This window comes from Caretta caretta, chromosome 5 (genome assembly GCF_965140235.1).
Source record: "Caretta caretta isolate rCarCar2 chromosome 5, rCarCar1.hap1, whole genome shotgun sequence".
NCBI classification, from domain to species: domain Eukaryota; kingdom Metazoa; phylum Chordata; order Testudines; family Cheloniidae; genus Caretta; species Caretta caretta.
This window is the reverse complement of record NC_134210.1, coordinates 92707263-92722837: the sequence shown is the minus strand read 5'-3', so window position 1 is coordinate 92722837 and position 15575 is coordinate 92707263. Positions and strand designations below refer to the sequence as shown.

The 15575-nt window shown below is 44.1% G+C and overlaps 1 protein-coding gene across 1 annotated transcript in view; it reads right to left on the bottom strand.

The window, feature by feature from the left end:
• Positions 1-15575, bottom strand: part of SLC28A3 (solute carrier family 28 member 3) — an 83708-nt gene that overhangs the window by 34805 nt on the left and 33328 nt on the right. The window contains exons 4-6 of the mRNA XM_048851515.2: positions 14094-14185; positions 9403-9592; positions 7031-7175 (exon numbers count right to left, since the gene is read on the bottom strand). Of these exons, the coding sequence (XP_048707472.2) occupies positions 7031-7175; positions 9403-9592; positions 14094-14185 (427 nt within the window). The remainder of the gene's footprint in view (positions 1-7030; positions 7176-9402; positions 9593-14093; positions 14186-15575) is intronic.

The following is a 15575-nucleotide window of genomic DNA, read 5'->3' as shown; positions in this document are numbered from 1 at the left end:
TGTCTAGGGGACTCATTCCTCTAGATCACACTGCAGTCACTCACAGAGAAGGTGCAGCGAGGTAAATCTAGCCATGTATCAATCAGAGGCCAGGCTAACCTCCTTGTTCCAATAAGAACGATAACTTAGGTGCACCATTTCTTATTGGAACCCTCCGTGAAGTCCTGCCTGAAATACTCCTTGATGTACAGGCACCCCCTTTGTTGATTTTAGCTCCCTGAAGCCAACCCTGTAAGCCGTGTCGTCAGTCGCCCCTCCCTCCGTCAGAGCAACGGCAGACAATCGTTCCGCGCCTTTTTTCTGTGCGGACGCCATGCCAACGCAAGCATGGAGGCTGCTCAGCTCACTTTGGCAATTAGGAGCACATTAAACACCACACGCATTATCCAGCAGTATATGCAGCACCAGAACCTGGCAAAGCGATACCGGGCGAGGAGGCGACGTCAGCGCGGTCACGGGAGTGATCAGGACATGGACACAGATTTCTCTGAAAGCATGGGCCCTGCCAATGCATGCATCATGGTGCTAATGGGGCAGGTTCATGCTGTGGAACGCCGATTCTGGGCTCGGGAAACAAGCACAGACTGGTGGGACCGCATAGTGTTGCAGGTCTGGGACGATTCCCAGTGGCTGCGAAACTTTCGCATGCGTAAGGGCACTTTCATGGAACTTTGTGACTTGCTTTCCCCTGCCCTGAGGCGCATGAATACCAAGATGAGAGCAGCCCTCACAGTTGAGAAGCGAGTGGCGATAGCCCTGTGGAAGCTTGCAACGCCAGACAGCTACCGGTCAGTTGGGAATCAATTTGGAGTGGGCAAATCTACTGTGGGGGCTGCTGTGATGCAAGTAGCCCACGCAATCAAAGATCTGCTGATATCAAGGGTAGTGACCCTGGGAAATGTGCAGGTCATAGTGGATGGCTTTGCTGCAATGGGATTCCCTAACTGTGGTGGGGCTATAGACGGAACCCATATCCCTCTCTTGGCACCAGAGCACCAAGCCGCCGAGTACATAAACCGCAAGGGGTACTTTTCGATAGTGCTGCAAGCTCTGGTGGATCACAAGGGACGTTTCACCAACATTAACGTGGGATGGCCGGGAAAGGTGCATGATGCTCGCATCTTCAGGAACTCTGGTCTGTTTCAAAAGCTGCAGGAAGGGACTTTATTCCCAGACCAGAAAATAACTGTTGGGGATGTTGAAATGCCTATATGTATCCTTGGGGACCCAGCCTACCCCTTAATGCCATGGCTCATGAAGCCGTACACAGGCAGCCTGGACAGTAGTCAGGAGCTGTTCAACTACAGGCTGAGCAAGTGCAGAATGGTGGTAGAATGTGCATTTGGACGTTTAAAGGCGCGCTGGCGCAGTTTACTGACTCGCTTAGACCTCAGCGAAACCAATATTCCCACTGTTATTACTGCTTGCTGTGTGCTCCACAATATCTGTGAGAGTAAGGGGGAGACGTTTATGGCGGGGTGGGAGGTTGAGGCAAATCGCCTGGCTGCTGGTTACGCGCAGCCAGACACCAGGGCGGTTAGAAGAGCACAGGAGGGCACGGTACGCATCAGAGAAGCTTTGAAAACCAGTTTCATGACTGGCCAGGCTACGGTGTGAAAGTTCTGTTTGTTTCTCCTTGATGAAACCCCCCGCCCCTTGGTTCACTCTACTTCCCTGTAAGCTAACCACCCGCCCCTCCTCCCTTCAATCACCGCTTGCAGAGGCAATAAAGTCATTGTTGCTTCACATTCATGCATTCTTTATTCATTCATCACACAAATAGGGGGATGACTACCAAGGTAGCCCAGGAGGGGTGGTGGAGGAGGGAAGGAAAATGCCACACAGCACTTTAAGCACAGCACTTTAAAAGTTTACAACTTTAAAATTTATTGAATGACAGTCTTCTTTTTTTTGGGCAATCCTCTGTGGTGGAGTGGCTGGTTGGCCGGAGGCCCCCCCACCGCGTTCTTGGGTGTCTGGGTGTGGAGGCTATGGAACTTGGGGAGGAGGGCGGTTGGTTACAGAGGGGCTGCAGTGGCAGTCTGTGCTCCAGCTGCCTTTGCTGCAGCTCAACCATACACTGGAGCATACTGGTTTGGTCCTGCAGCAGCCTCAGCATTGAATCCTGCCTCCTCTCATCACGCAGCCGCCACATTTGAGCTTCAGCCCTGTCTTCAGCCCGCCACTTACTCTCTTCAGCCCGCCACTTACTCTCTTCAGCCCGCCACCTCTCCTCCCGGTCATTTTGTGCTTTCCTGCACTCTGACATTATTTGCCTCCACGCATTCATCTGTGCTCTGTCAGTGTGGGAGGACAGCATGAGCTCGGAGAACATTTCATCGCGAGTGCGTTTTTTTTTTCTTTCTAAGCTTCACTAGCCTCTGGGAAGGAGAAGATCCTGTGATCATTGAAACACATGCAGCTGGTGGAGAAAAAAAAAGGGACAGCGGTATTTAAAAAGACACATTTTATAAAACAGTGGCTACACTCTTTCAGGGTAAACCTTGCTGTTAACATTACATACATAGCACATGTGCTTTCGTTACAAGGTCGCATTTTGCCTCCTCCCACCGCGTGACTACCCCCTCAACCTTCCCCCCTCCCTGTGGCTAACAGCGGGGAACATTTCTGTTTAGCCACAGGCAAACAGCCCAGCAGGAATGGGCTCCTCTGAGTGTCCCCTGAAGAAAAGCACTCTATTTCAACCAGGTGACCATGAATTATATCTCACTCTCCTGAGGATAACACAGAGAGATAAAGAACGGATGTTGTTTGAATGCCAGCAAACATACACTGCAATGCTTTGTTCTACAATGATTCCCGAGTACGTGTTACTGGCCTGGAGTGGTAAAGTGTCCTACCATGAAGGACGCAATAAGGCTGCCCTCCCCAGAAACCTTTTGCAAAGGCTTTAGGACTACATCTAGGAGAACCGCAAATGCCAGGGCAAAGTAATCCTTTCACATGCTTGCTTTTAAACCATGTATAGTATTTTAAAAGGTACACTCACCAGAGGTCCCTTCTCCGCCTGCTGGGTCCAGGAGGCAGCCTTGGGTGGGTTCGGGGGGTACTGGCTCCAGGTCTAGGGTGAGAAACAGTTCCTGGCTGTCGGGAAAATCGGTTTCTCCGCTTGCTTGCTGTGAGCTAGCTACAACCTCCTCCTCATCATCATCTTCTTCGTCCCCAAAACCTGCTTCCGTATTGCCTCCATCTCCATTGAAGGAGTCAAACAACACGGCTGGGGTAGTGGTGGCTGAACCCCCTAAAATGGCATGCAGCTCATCATAGAAGCGGCATGTTTGGGGCTCTGACCCAGAGCGGCTGTTCACCTCTCTGGTTTTCTGGTAGGCTTGCCTCAGCTCCTTCAGTTTCACGCGGCACTGCTTCGGGTCCCTGTTATGGCCTCTGTCCTTCATGCCCTGGGAGATTTTCACAAAGGTTTTGGCATTTCAAAAACTGGAACGGAGTTCTGATAGCACGGATTCCTCTCCCCAAACAGCGATCAGATCCCGTACCTCCCGTTCGGTCCATGCTGGAGCTCTTTTGCGATTCTGGGACTCCATCATGGTCACCTGTGCTGATGAGCTCTGCATGGTCACCTGCAGCTTGCCACGCTGGCCAAACAGGAAATGAGATTCAAAAGTTCGCGGTTCTTTTCCTGTCTACCTGGCCAGTGCATCTGAGTTGAGAGTGCTGTCCAGAGCGGTCACAATGGAGCACTCTGGGATAGCTCCCAGAGGCCAATACCATCGAATTGTGTCCACAGTACCCCAAATTCGAGCCGGCAACGTCGATTTAAGCGCTAATCCACTTGTCAGGGGTGGAGTAAGGAAATCGATTTTAAGAGCCCTTTAAGTCGAAATAAAGGGCTTCATTGTGTGGACGGGTGCAGGTTTAAATCGATTTAACGCTGCTAAATTCGACCTAAAGTCCTAGTGTAGAACAGGGCTAACTAGGTGCCTAACTCTGACTTCCTGGTATCCTGACCCAGCTTGATGCTGACTTTGCTACTTCCTTCCTGCCTGCAAGTTGTTCCTGAGCCTAACTTTGTGGTATCTGGCTTGCCCCTGACCCTACTACTTGTCTTCTGACTGCAACTAGCTAACTGACTGGTGTATACAGGCTGCCCACGGCCTGCCCCTGACAGGGCTACATGTGTGTTAAATGTTATGATTATAATAATATACATGCATTCATTATTGGGTTATTCCATCTGGAAATGTGAATTGGTGACTATAACCCTATACTTCAGGCTTTCTGCTCTGCTATCACAGTTTGTATATTGTAAATCTGATCAATTTACAAGGACTGAAGTAAGGTTCAGCCTTGCTGATTTGCTCCCACTTTAATAAAATAGGCCAATTAGATGTAATGAAGACCCATGGGAGAACACCAGATTTGGCACTTATTAATTCTCACTTCAGTTGCTGGTAGTAATGCTTTGCAAAGGATTATGGGCAGTGATGGGCTGCCAAAATCTTAACAACCAGTTCCTATAAAAAGTTCTGATTTAAGGGATGTGCCACAGTATGTATTTTTTGCACCTTTCTCCATAAGTGGCAGCAATGCGTTGAGTCATTGGGAGTCATACTTAACAATAAAAAAAAACAAACATTGTTACATGTTTATTACAATAGAAACAAAGTATTGCTTTATTAAACACATATCAACATAACGAACGAGGCAAGTGCGACCCCTGTTAATAAAATAATAAACTAGACCGGGGTGGGCAAACTTTTTGGCCAAAGGGCCACATCGGGGTTGCAAAATTGTATTGGGGGCCGGGTAAGGAAGGCTGTGCCTCCCAAAATAGCCTGTCCCTGCCCCCTATCTGACGCCCACCCATTTCCTGCCCCCGACTGCCCCCCTCAGAACCCGCAACCCGTCAACCCCCACCCCCGCTCCTTGTCTCCTGACAACCCCCTCCCAAGACCCACCACCCAAACTGTCCCCCCAGGACTCCACCCCCTACCCAACTTGCCCCGCTCCCTGTCCCCTGACTGCCCCGACCTCATCCACCACCACCCTGACAGACCCCCGGAACTCCCATGCCTACCCAACCCCTGCCGTTCCCCATCTCCTGACCACCTGCCCAGAACCTCCGCCCCCTCCAAGCGCTCCCTGCTCCTTATCCAACCCCTCCTCCCAGCCCCGGCCCAGCCCCCTTACCATGCTGCTCAGGGCAGCATATATGGATGCCACGCAGCCCGCTGGAGCTCGCAGCCCCACCCCCTTACCATGCCACTCAAAGCGGCAAGAGCTGCAGAGCTGCCCAGGAGCAGTCCAGAGCACTGGCGCCAGCGGTGAGGCACACTGTGGCTCTGTGAGGGGGGGAAGGTTGGGGAGGGGCCAGGGGAGCTCCCCGGCCAGGAGCTCAGGGAGCCCTAACAATTTTTAACAACCGGTTCTAAAACTGCTTCAAAATTTAACAACCGGTTCCAGCTCACCACTGATTATGGGGTAAAAGCCAAACAGTCATTATTCAGGAATAGAAGGGGCTATCAGGAGGAGAGACTGAAAAAATAAGCATCCTCATGGAGTTCTGTGTGTTGCTCTTTCCCTTGGCTATGGAAAGCTTCAGCATAGATACAGAAGAGTTACAGGAGGCTTTGTGAAATCTAATGAACCAGACAGTGGATTAATGTATGACTCAGATGAAAAACACTAATGTTATGCATAAAAACAGCAAGTAAAAATTGAACAGGGATTTGTGGCAATCAAAGCACAACCTTTACAAAAATCTCTCCAGTGCAGAGTACTGAAGCGGCTATCACATTTCCTTGGAAAACAAAGATAAATAAACCAACAGGCATATTTAGAAAATATAGTGAAGGGGTAAATAGAGTGAATTAGAGCAGAAGCCTTGTACCTCTGAGGGCCTTTGAATGAATACTTTGCACCCTACATGCTTCCTATCTCTTTCCATGTAGTTATACCCTACCTAATGCTCTAATAGGCCTGGCCATTGCTACTAGAGAAAACAACATCTCTAAAGTACAGATTCATTTTGTACTCAGTCCTTAAAAATAGGCAAAACTCCCATTGTGGCAAATCCTGAAATTAATAGGAGTTTCATCTGATTAAGGACACAACGTAAAATGAATAAGGACTGTAAGATCTGGCCCATTGTTTTTTAAAGTTTTAGGAGATACTGAAGTGTACTTCATTCCATTTTTCCATTGATGCTACCCTTCTCTCTTTTACTGGATACTACTAAAACAGATTCATGCTGATATCCTTCTAGCAAATGTGTCTTCATTGTCAATAGGATTATTTGAACATACGTAGAAAGGGACTTAGACCATTGAAGCCTGAGTGCCAGCCAAACAACAAAGATAATTTTCACCAATTGACCCTGAGCTATTTAATGTAACATGTACTGTGGTTTTTACATGAAGTCAGAGTGAAATGGTTTCTTTTACTATAGAGAAATGGTGAAAATGTACTGTATAGACTTGTATTTTAATTTTACAGAACATAGAAAATGTTATAGTCAGAGTCTAAATCTAGAGAATCCTGGATTTTCTATTGCTCTTATTGGGCACAATTTTGCAACTCCCACTTGCATTTTCTTATTCAAATTGAGCAGTGTTGTATGTAAACAGTTCCACTGACTTCACAAAAATACATCGTGACTTCAGTGGAACTCTTAACATGAAGTTCCACTCAGCGTTAGTAAGGATTTCAGAGTCAGGCCCACTGTGACTGCTGGATTTCAGAACAATGATTAAGATTTTTGTAAGTGTACAAGTATTTGACCAAATGCATTCATGCATATGACCATATAGGTACCTCTCAATACTACATTAAAAAATAAAGTTGCAAAGTCCAGCACTCAAGTTAGGAAATGCCGGAATTCAGGTTGCCTGTGCAGTACAGTAAATATCGTAACTACAGTTAGGTTTGTAGATAATTTATATAGTTACGTGTAAATTGCAGTTGGCGGGGTGGAACTGGTCAGTCCTAGTGAGTACATTCTTAAGACCTAGTCAAAATGAAGGAAAAGATCAAGAGTTAGCCAAATACTTACTTTGGTTGGGTATTTGGAAAAAATCAACGTCAAGAGAAGATACATCACAAGCCCACCAAAGGAGATGAGCTGATTGGTTCCCTGTCTGGCAGTGTCAAAGATGAGCCAGCAAATGATAGCTGCAATTAGAGCTATCCACACCACCCTATCAAAAGGGAAACAAATATAATATCATAAACAATATCTTAATAAAAAGAAGAGATATCAATTACTCCAATTTCTATTTTATTTTAGTTTTTTCAGACCAGTACTGCTACATCAAATATCACCCATCCCAGCCTCTGAGCACCCATGGCAAATTCTTAAAAATACATCTCTACATAAATAGGCAATTACCCAGAGATAATATTACCCCAGCAGCAATATGAATATCATAAAAATCTGTCACTCACATAGGGTGACTGGATAGTAAGTGTGAAAAATGAGGATGTGGGGGGTGCCTGTATAGGACAAAGCCTGCCTGCAGAGGGGGGAGGGACTGAGGAATCTGTTTGTTAGCCCATTTTAAACAACAACATCTTCTCATACCTATAACCAAAGAAGGAAGCAACAAACAAGCTGCACTTGGTTGTCATGAAAAAATGTGCAGGGATGGAGCCTCAGCTACTGTAAATCGACAATCTATTTTATATGGCCCTCACTACTGTATTATCTGAACACCTCACAAACATTCATGTATTTACCCTAGTAAAACCTGTCTGTGGGAGGGCTTTACTGTTATCCCCATTGTATCAATGGGGAACTGAAGCACGCAGACCAAATAACTTGTCAGTGGTCAAGCTGAAAGTCCCACACCAGCACAGAATTGAACCTAGGTTTGTCAGGTGCCAAGCTAGTACCCTAACCACTAGACTAGCCTTCTTCTGTACTATTAATCAGCATGTTTATTACGCTAGGACCTAATATGGTCCCTGCCCTTAAGCACTTACAATCTAAACAGATGAGACACAGGGTGGGGGACGGGGTAGAATGCACAAGCAGAGTGAACAATGTGATGGCAGAAAATGGCCTATTACTTTTGGGGTGGGTTTACTTAGGAGGGGATCAGGAAGGGAAGTGGGTTAGGAGGATAGGGAAGGGGAGAAGATGGTAAGAGGGGCAGGTGTGGTGTGAACCTGAGGTAAAGAAATAGGGTGAGGGGTGGGTTGTAGCAAGTGCCAGTTAGCACAGAGCAGAGAAAGTCTAGTTAAAACTGTAGAACATTCTCTGAATGTCCAGAGGTCCTAGCTTTGGCTGCTTCTGTCTCTTCTGGCTAGAGTGTCTGACTGGCTCCTCTCTGCAGTTTTCTACCACATGCACCATCTGCATCCTACTGCCCCCAGAATGTGTGTGGGGCAGTAGGAATGTGTTCTGGGTCCAGGAATGTGTGTGGGGCAGTAGGAATGTGTTCTGGGTCCAGGACAGTGCTGGGCAGAGGGGGTGTTCCCAGCTTGTTCCCATTTTGCCCTCTCTCTCCCAGTGAACATGCCCCCACTATGACTACTTCTGTTCTTACTGCCTGGAGACAATATAATGTTCAACTTTTATAATTAGATTGAGTGGTGTGTGTGAAGACCACAGGATGGATACACTGGTGTCAATCAGGATTAACTCCAGTGAAGCACTGGATTTACATCAGTATATGTGAGAGAAGAATCAGGCCCTTTATGAGCACACAGTCATTTTCCACAGAAAAACACGTGAAAATCCCTGCTATTAAGTGCAAACAGATCCCTCCCAAAGACAAAAAAAAAAAATTGCTCTTCAGAAATATTTTTGAGCCCTAGAATAACTGAGAAAGGGGTGTGAACTGCATCAGAGGCAGGCATTTTGGCCAATTTCCTTTTCCTTTTGTGTCGGGATTTTAACAGGATGGGAACCTTTAAGATTCTCCTCCGGCACATCACTCTAATGTAATATTCCTTTTGCTGCCAGGTATTAGTTGATTCTAATTGCTCCAAATAACCAACCACTTTGTTAATAACATGTTATTTTGCATAGTAGACATGTTTGTCTCCTGAGAGGTAAATTATGCTCAGATACCACAGTGATGGGGCCATACAAGTACCTAGACAGATTAGATATAGATATAATACATTTCAGACTTCAGCAATTTGTTCATCTTAGATATGTATAAAGCCCTGAGAATTATGCTTTATAATGGGGAACCTGACACAACTTGAGTGCTCAGTAATGGTTTGAATAGCAGTGATCTAATATTGGAGAAGGAATCATTCAGGGTGCTTGCATTCACATTCACTTTCCAATGAAAACAGTAAATGGTTTTTAAAAAATGGTCCAGTGAAGTCCTAAATTTATAAACAGTTAAAAGGCTAAATTAACTTAATGGCATTATGTCCCTCTGCATAAAGTAAGAAGCCAGTTTCATTTACCATTTTAGCCAAAACCACTGTTGTTTCAGAAACCTTTCACAAGGGGAAAAGAACTCAGCAATTTTGTCTTCATGTCTGGCCATTAAAGAATCCCAGCAGATGAAGAAGATGGCTAGAAGAGTGAGTACAAAAAGAGCCAGGGCTCTCTGAAAATTCAGGACACACGCTGCAATGACTATCACCAGGTAAACTGTCAAGGAAACAAGCATACGTATGTCAGTTACATCTGTCCTGTAAAAAAAGCAACCAAGCCAAACACACAACAGATGTCTATTTACTTACTTGAGCTTTAATTAGGAAATAGGAAAGTAAAGCCCTAATTCAGGAAAGCACTTGAACATGTACTTAAGTTCCACTTGATTTCAATGAGATTTAATGATGAGCTTGAAGCTAAGTATGTGCTTCAGTGCTGTCCTGAAGGATAGCTTCGTGATTCCTGGCTTAAATATGGACAGTGCTATTACATACAACATATTCAATCACTATCAAATCCCATCACTGGGAAGTAGGGAAAGAAAGGGGTTCTGGTGTATGTCCAAAGCAAAGTCCATTTTTAAGGTAGCAGCAAGGTAATAATAATAAACCAAACTCATAAATAGCACTATTCATCCTTAAATCTCAAAGAACTTTACAAAGGAAGTAAGCACCACTAGCAATGTTACATATGGTAGTAATGTCCACAGTTTCATTAAAAACAAAACCAGTGAATGTTCATTCAGATTACAGGCCTGGTGCCAGAAGTATGGGGTGATGTGATGCAAATAGTTGTAAAAAGTAGACACGGAATTTGGATAATGCCCTGTAGTTGGATTAAGGGAGTTTTGAAGGCTGAGAGCCAGTAAGCGGGCAGGAAGTATTTCTAGGAGAGAGAGAGAGAACTAGGCTTTGCGGCAACAGTAGATAACAAAGCTACTACATTGATGTGCGCACTATAAACACTTCAGGGATAAACAGTTATGAGGAAGGGGAAAGCAAAGCAGTTAAATAAGAATGGTTGGAACCTATAGCTAGCAGATGGGATAGGCGGAGAGATGAGATGAGACCTGGCTCATGGACATGGGGCAGGGATGAGGAATGGATAAGTAAAAAAACCAGCAGAGAAGAACTAATAACAACTGATTTAAGGTGTACATTAAACAATAATCCCCAGATTAAACAAGAAATAATTCTGTTTCTGTGTTAAAGTAATCTAAATAAAAATTCGCTTTTAGGGGCTTCAATGTTGTACTTTTGGCTGAATAAAGCCTACCATATATTAGAAGAAGGCAGTTTCTTTGATCACTGGGGCAAAGTGAAACATACTATGGAGAGCAGCTTGTGTTCTGTGAACAAACCTCAGCTGTACACTCAACGCCATCCACAGCCTCAGAAACAACTCTGACATTATAATCAAAGGGGCTGATAAAGAAGGTACTGTAGTCATAATGAACACGTCGGATTATGAACAGGAGGCTGCCAGGCAACTCTCCAATACCACATTCTACAGGCCACTATCCTCTGACCCCACTGAGGAGTACCAAAAGAAACTACACCATCTGCTCAAGAAACTCCCTGCTACAGCATGGGAACAAATCTACATGGACAAACCCCCAGAGCCCCGACCAGGGGTATTCTATATGCTACCCAAGATCCATAAACCTGGAAACCCTGGTCGCCCCATCATCTCAGGCATCGGCACTCTTATAGCAGGATTATCTGGCTATTTGGATTCTCTCCTCAGGCCATACACTACCAGCATTCCTAGCTATCTTCGAGACACCACCGACTTTTTGAGGAAACTACAATGCATTGGTGATCTTCCTGAAAACACCATCCTGGCCACCATGGATGTAGAAGCTCTTTATACTAATATTCCACATGAGGATGGGCTACAAGCTGTCAAGAACAGTATCCCTGATGAGGCCACGGCACACCTGGTGGCTGAGCTTTGTGACTTTGTCCTCACCCACAACCATTTCAGATTTGGGGACAACTTCTACCTTCAAGTCAGTGGCACTGCTCTGAGTACCCTTATGGCCCTACAGTATGCCAACATTTTTATGGCTGATTTAGAACAACGCTTCCTCAGCTCTCATCCCCTAGCGTCCCTCCTCTACTTGCGCTACATTGATGACATCATCATCATACGGACCCACGGGAGGGAGGCCCTTGAAGAATTCCACCTGGATTTCAACAATTTCCACCCCACCATCTATCTCAGCCTGGACCAGTCCACACAAGAGATCCACTTCCTGCACACTACAGTGCAAATAAGTGATGGTCATATAAACACCACCCTATACCGGAAACCTACTGACCGCTATATTTACCTACATGCCTCTAGGTTCCATCCAGGACACATCACACGATCCATTGTCTACAGCCAAGCCCTAAAATACAACCAAATTTGCTCCAATCCCTCAGACAGAGACAAACACCTACAAGATCTTTATCAAGCATTCTTAAAACTACAATACCCACCTGGGGATGTGAGGAAACAGATTGACATAGCGAGACACATACCCAGAAATCACCTACTACAGGACAAGCCCAACAAGGAAAATAACAACACGACTGGCCATCACGTACAGCCCCCAGCTAAAACCTCTCCAGCACATTATCAACCATCTACAACCAATCCTGGAAAACAATCCCTCACTCTCCCAGACCTTGGGAGGCAGGCCAGTCCTTGCTTACAGACAGCCCCCCCAACCTGAAACAAATACTCACCAGCAACTACACACCACACCACAGAAACACTAACCCAGGAACCAATCCCTGTAGCAAACCTCATTGCCTACTCTGTCCCCATATCTACTCTAGTGACACCATCAGAGGACCCAACCACATCAGCCACACCATCAGAGGCTCATTCAGCTGCATGTCTACTAATGTTATATATGCCATCATGTGCCACCAATGCCTCTCTGCCATGTACACTGGCCAAATCGGACAGTCCCTACGTAAAAGAATAAATGGACACAAATCGGACATCAGGAATGATAACATATAAAAGCCAGTAGGAGAACACTTCTATCTTCCTGGACATTCTATAACAGATTTGAAAGTAGCTATCCTTGAACAAAAGAACTTAAGAAACAGACTTCAAAGAGAAACAGCAGAACTAAAATTCATCTGCAAATTTAACAGCATTAATTTGGGCTTGAATAGGGACTGGGAGTGGCTGGCTCATTACAAAAGCAGCTTTGCCTCTCCTGGAGTTGACACCTCCTCATCTATTATTGGGAGTGGACTACATCCACCCTGATCAAATTGGCCTTGTCAGCACTGGTTCTTCACTTGTGAGGTAACTCCCTTCTCTTCATGTGCCAGTATATTTATGTCTGCATCTGTAATTTTCACTCCATGTATCTGAAGAAGTGGGTTTTTTACCCATGAAAGCTTATGCTCAAATAAATCTGTTAGTCTTTAAGGTGCCACCTTGTTGTTTTTGTGGATACAGACTAACACAACTACCCCCTGATACTTGTGAACAAACTGAGTGATTTAAAAATAATGGTGCCTATTCCATCTTCCACGATATGCATGAAAGTGGAAAATATTAGTGGAAATAAGGAGAAACATTCAGAGATTTGCCTTTGTAAACTGGACTATGCAACAAGGGCCTGACTCACAGCCTGCTGAAATCAATGGGAGTCTTTCCAATGACTTAAATGGGCTTTGGATTAGGCCCCAAATTTGCTGCCTGCAGTAACTAGCTACAAATGGATTTGGCACATGACAGCTTCCTGGATAAAATGTGGGGCAACAGAATACTTAATATACATAAATAATTACCTGCTTTTGCATGCTTATAACAATGAAACAGTATTTTGTAAGGCAAGTTGTTACTTGTAGAATTGATACATTAAACATTGACTTGTTCTTGGGAAGCCTCTCTCTTGAGTTATTCTGCTAGTTATTCTAAGAGTTTAGGTAGGAGGACCTCAAAAGGAAGCTCATAAAAGGACAGAATGGAACAACCCGATTTACTGCACAATCAGGAGAGGGACAAACAGGACCATTTGAATGAGTTCTCTACGTATGCTGGAATGCCGAGGCTTTGTGGCATGACCTTTCCATAATGAAACACTCTGGCGTGGGCACTAAATGGCTCAGAGAACGTTAATAGGACAAGGAGCCTTTCACTTCTAGAACACTTATTTGAATCCAGTCTAAGTTGGTACTAACTAAAAGTCATTAGTATCTGATTGCTGTTTAGTGGTGTATAGTACATGAATTTGTAGTCTCCAGCAAACTCCTAGAAGATATAATTTAAGATAACTGACCCCACTGTCTTAGCCGAGAAGCTGATCACTGAATGGACATGGTAACTGAACTACCCTTTTCATCCCTAAATGTAGTCTGTCCAGGTCAGAGATGAAGCATATTGGTGGCACAGCATAGGGAAGCTTCCACTATTATTGCTCTTGCTGTACTTGTCTGGTGAATAAATGGAGAATTTCAGTCTGGAACCATTATCCAGGACTAGAATTCACTTTTATCTCCTATATCTTCTCAAATACATTCAGAAAGATTTGATGGACTCTTATCTGTAGAAATGTCTGATAGTTTTCGAGAATGTTATGTCAATTAAATTCCATTTCACACTATTTAATTCAAACACTGAATGCAAAATATGCATAGCCTGAAATCAAAGTAAAACTGAAATAGGGTACAGTTATTTCCTATGGTTTTAAAAAATAAAGTACCTGCTATTAAAATTCCATATATCACATATCGAATTCTGGTTTTGTATTTCTTGCAAAAGTCACAGACTTCATCATATTTCCTTTCCAGATACCTAGAAGTAAACACAAGCAACCAAAGCAAACAGAACAAAGAAATAAATTCCACCAAAGCAGAAAGAAGAGTAATTCATACAGGAACATTGCTTTAGATCTATCAAAGGTCCTGGACTGCCAGAGAGTTAATTTTGCATTCCAAAGTGTAAAATAAAACTCCTTTGAAAATCTTGGATATCTTTTTGGAACTATTTTAGTATTAGTTATTTGACTTTGGACTAGTAGAGTGAAAATGGATTTGGGAGACCCTTAAAGGGCCACAATTTTGAAAGACTAAGATGTGGGTCTGTCCACACAAAATTCACATGTAAATGTACAACTGCAATGTGTCTGCAATTACTGTAATTGTGTGGAAATTAGATTATAGAATTAACATAAACTAGTTAGGCTCTTAACTAGTCATTAGTGTACTCATTACCAGATTTGTGTGCACATCTGCAATAATCATGATCTTTATTGCAAAGGTGTAGTTTTTTGTGCATGCCAAGGTCCATGCACAAAATCATTGTAGTAATTCTGGATCTCTTGAAAATATAGCCCATCATTACAGGCACTCAACATTTATCAAACTTTAGATTATATGGAAGCTAAAATTATCTAGTGTATCAAAATACTATAAGTGTATCTTAGCATCTGCCCTCCCCAGGTGTTAAGTGAACCATTTTTGGTTCTTTTTTTGTGTCTGTAGTGAATGTCATGGGATTTTACCATGGTGCACTAAGATGTAAGGGAAGAACAGTGTAAGGGAATTAATTCACCCCAGATTTTCATTAATATGATATATGGTGGTACAAAGTGTGTGTCTAGGCCAGTGGTGCAGCTCTCTCTGTGTTATGTGGGCCACCAAAGAACATATATACTACCTGTATGGCCCTGAGGATGGCATAGGGCCACAGATGTGTGCTGATTGGTCTGCAAGCAGCCTGTGGGCCGCGGGTTGAGAATCACTGAGCTAGACAATCACCTAAGCTTTGTGTAAGCTTGAAAAGAATTCACAGCTACAGATATGACCCTCTAAGTCAGTTCCTGACAACCTTTAGACTAGAAAAGCAAAGATATATTTAAGGATAATAATTATCCAAACTGACAGGTTTCAGAATAGCAGCCGTGTTAGTCTGTATTCGCAAAAAGAAAAGGAGTACTTGTGGTACCTTAGAGACTAACATCCGATGCATCCGAGAAGTGAGCTGTAGCTCATGAAAGCTTATGCTCAAATAAATTTGTTAGTCTCTAAGGTGCCACAAGTACTCCTTTTCTTTTTGCGGAATGCATCCGATGAAGTGAGCTGTAGCTCAAGAAAGCTTATGCTCAAATAAATTTGTTAGTCTCTAAGATGCCACAAGTACTCCTTTTCTTTTTGCAAATTATCCAAACTGTATTCATGTGGTA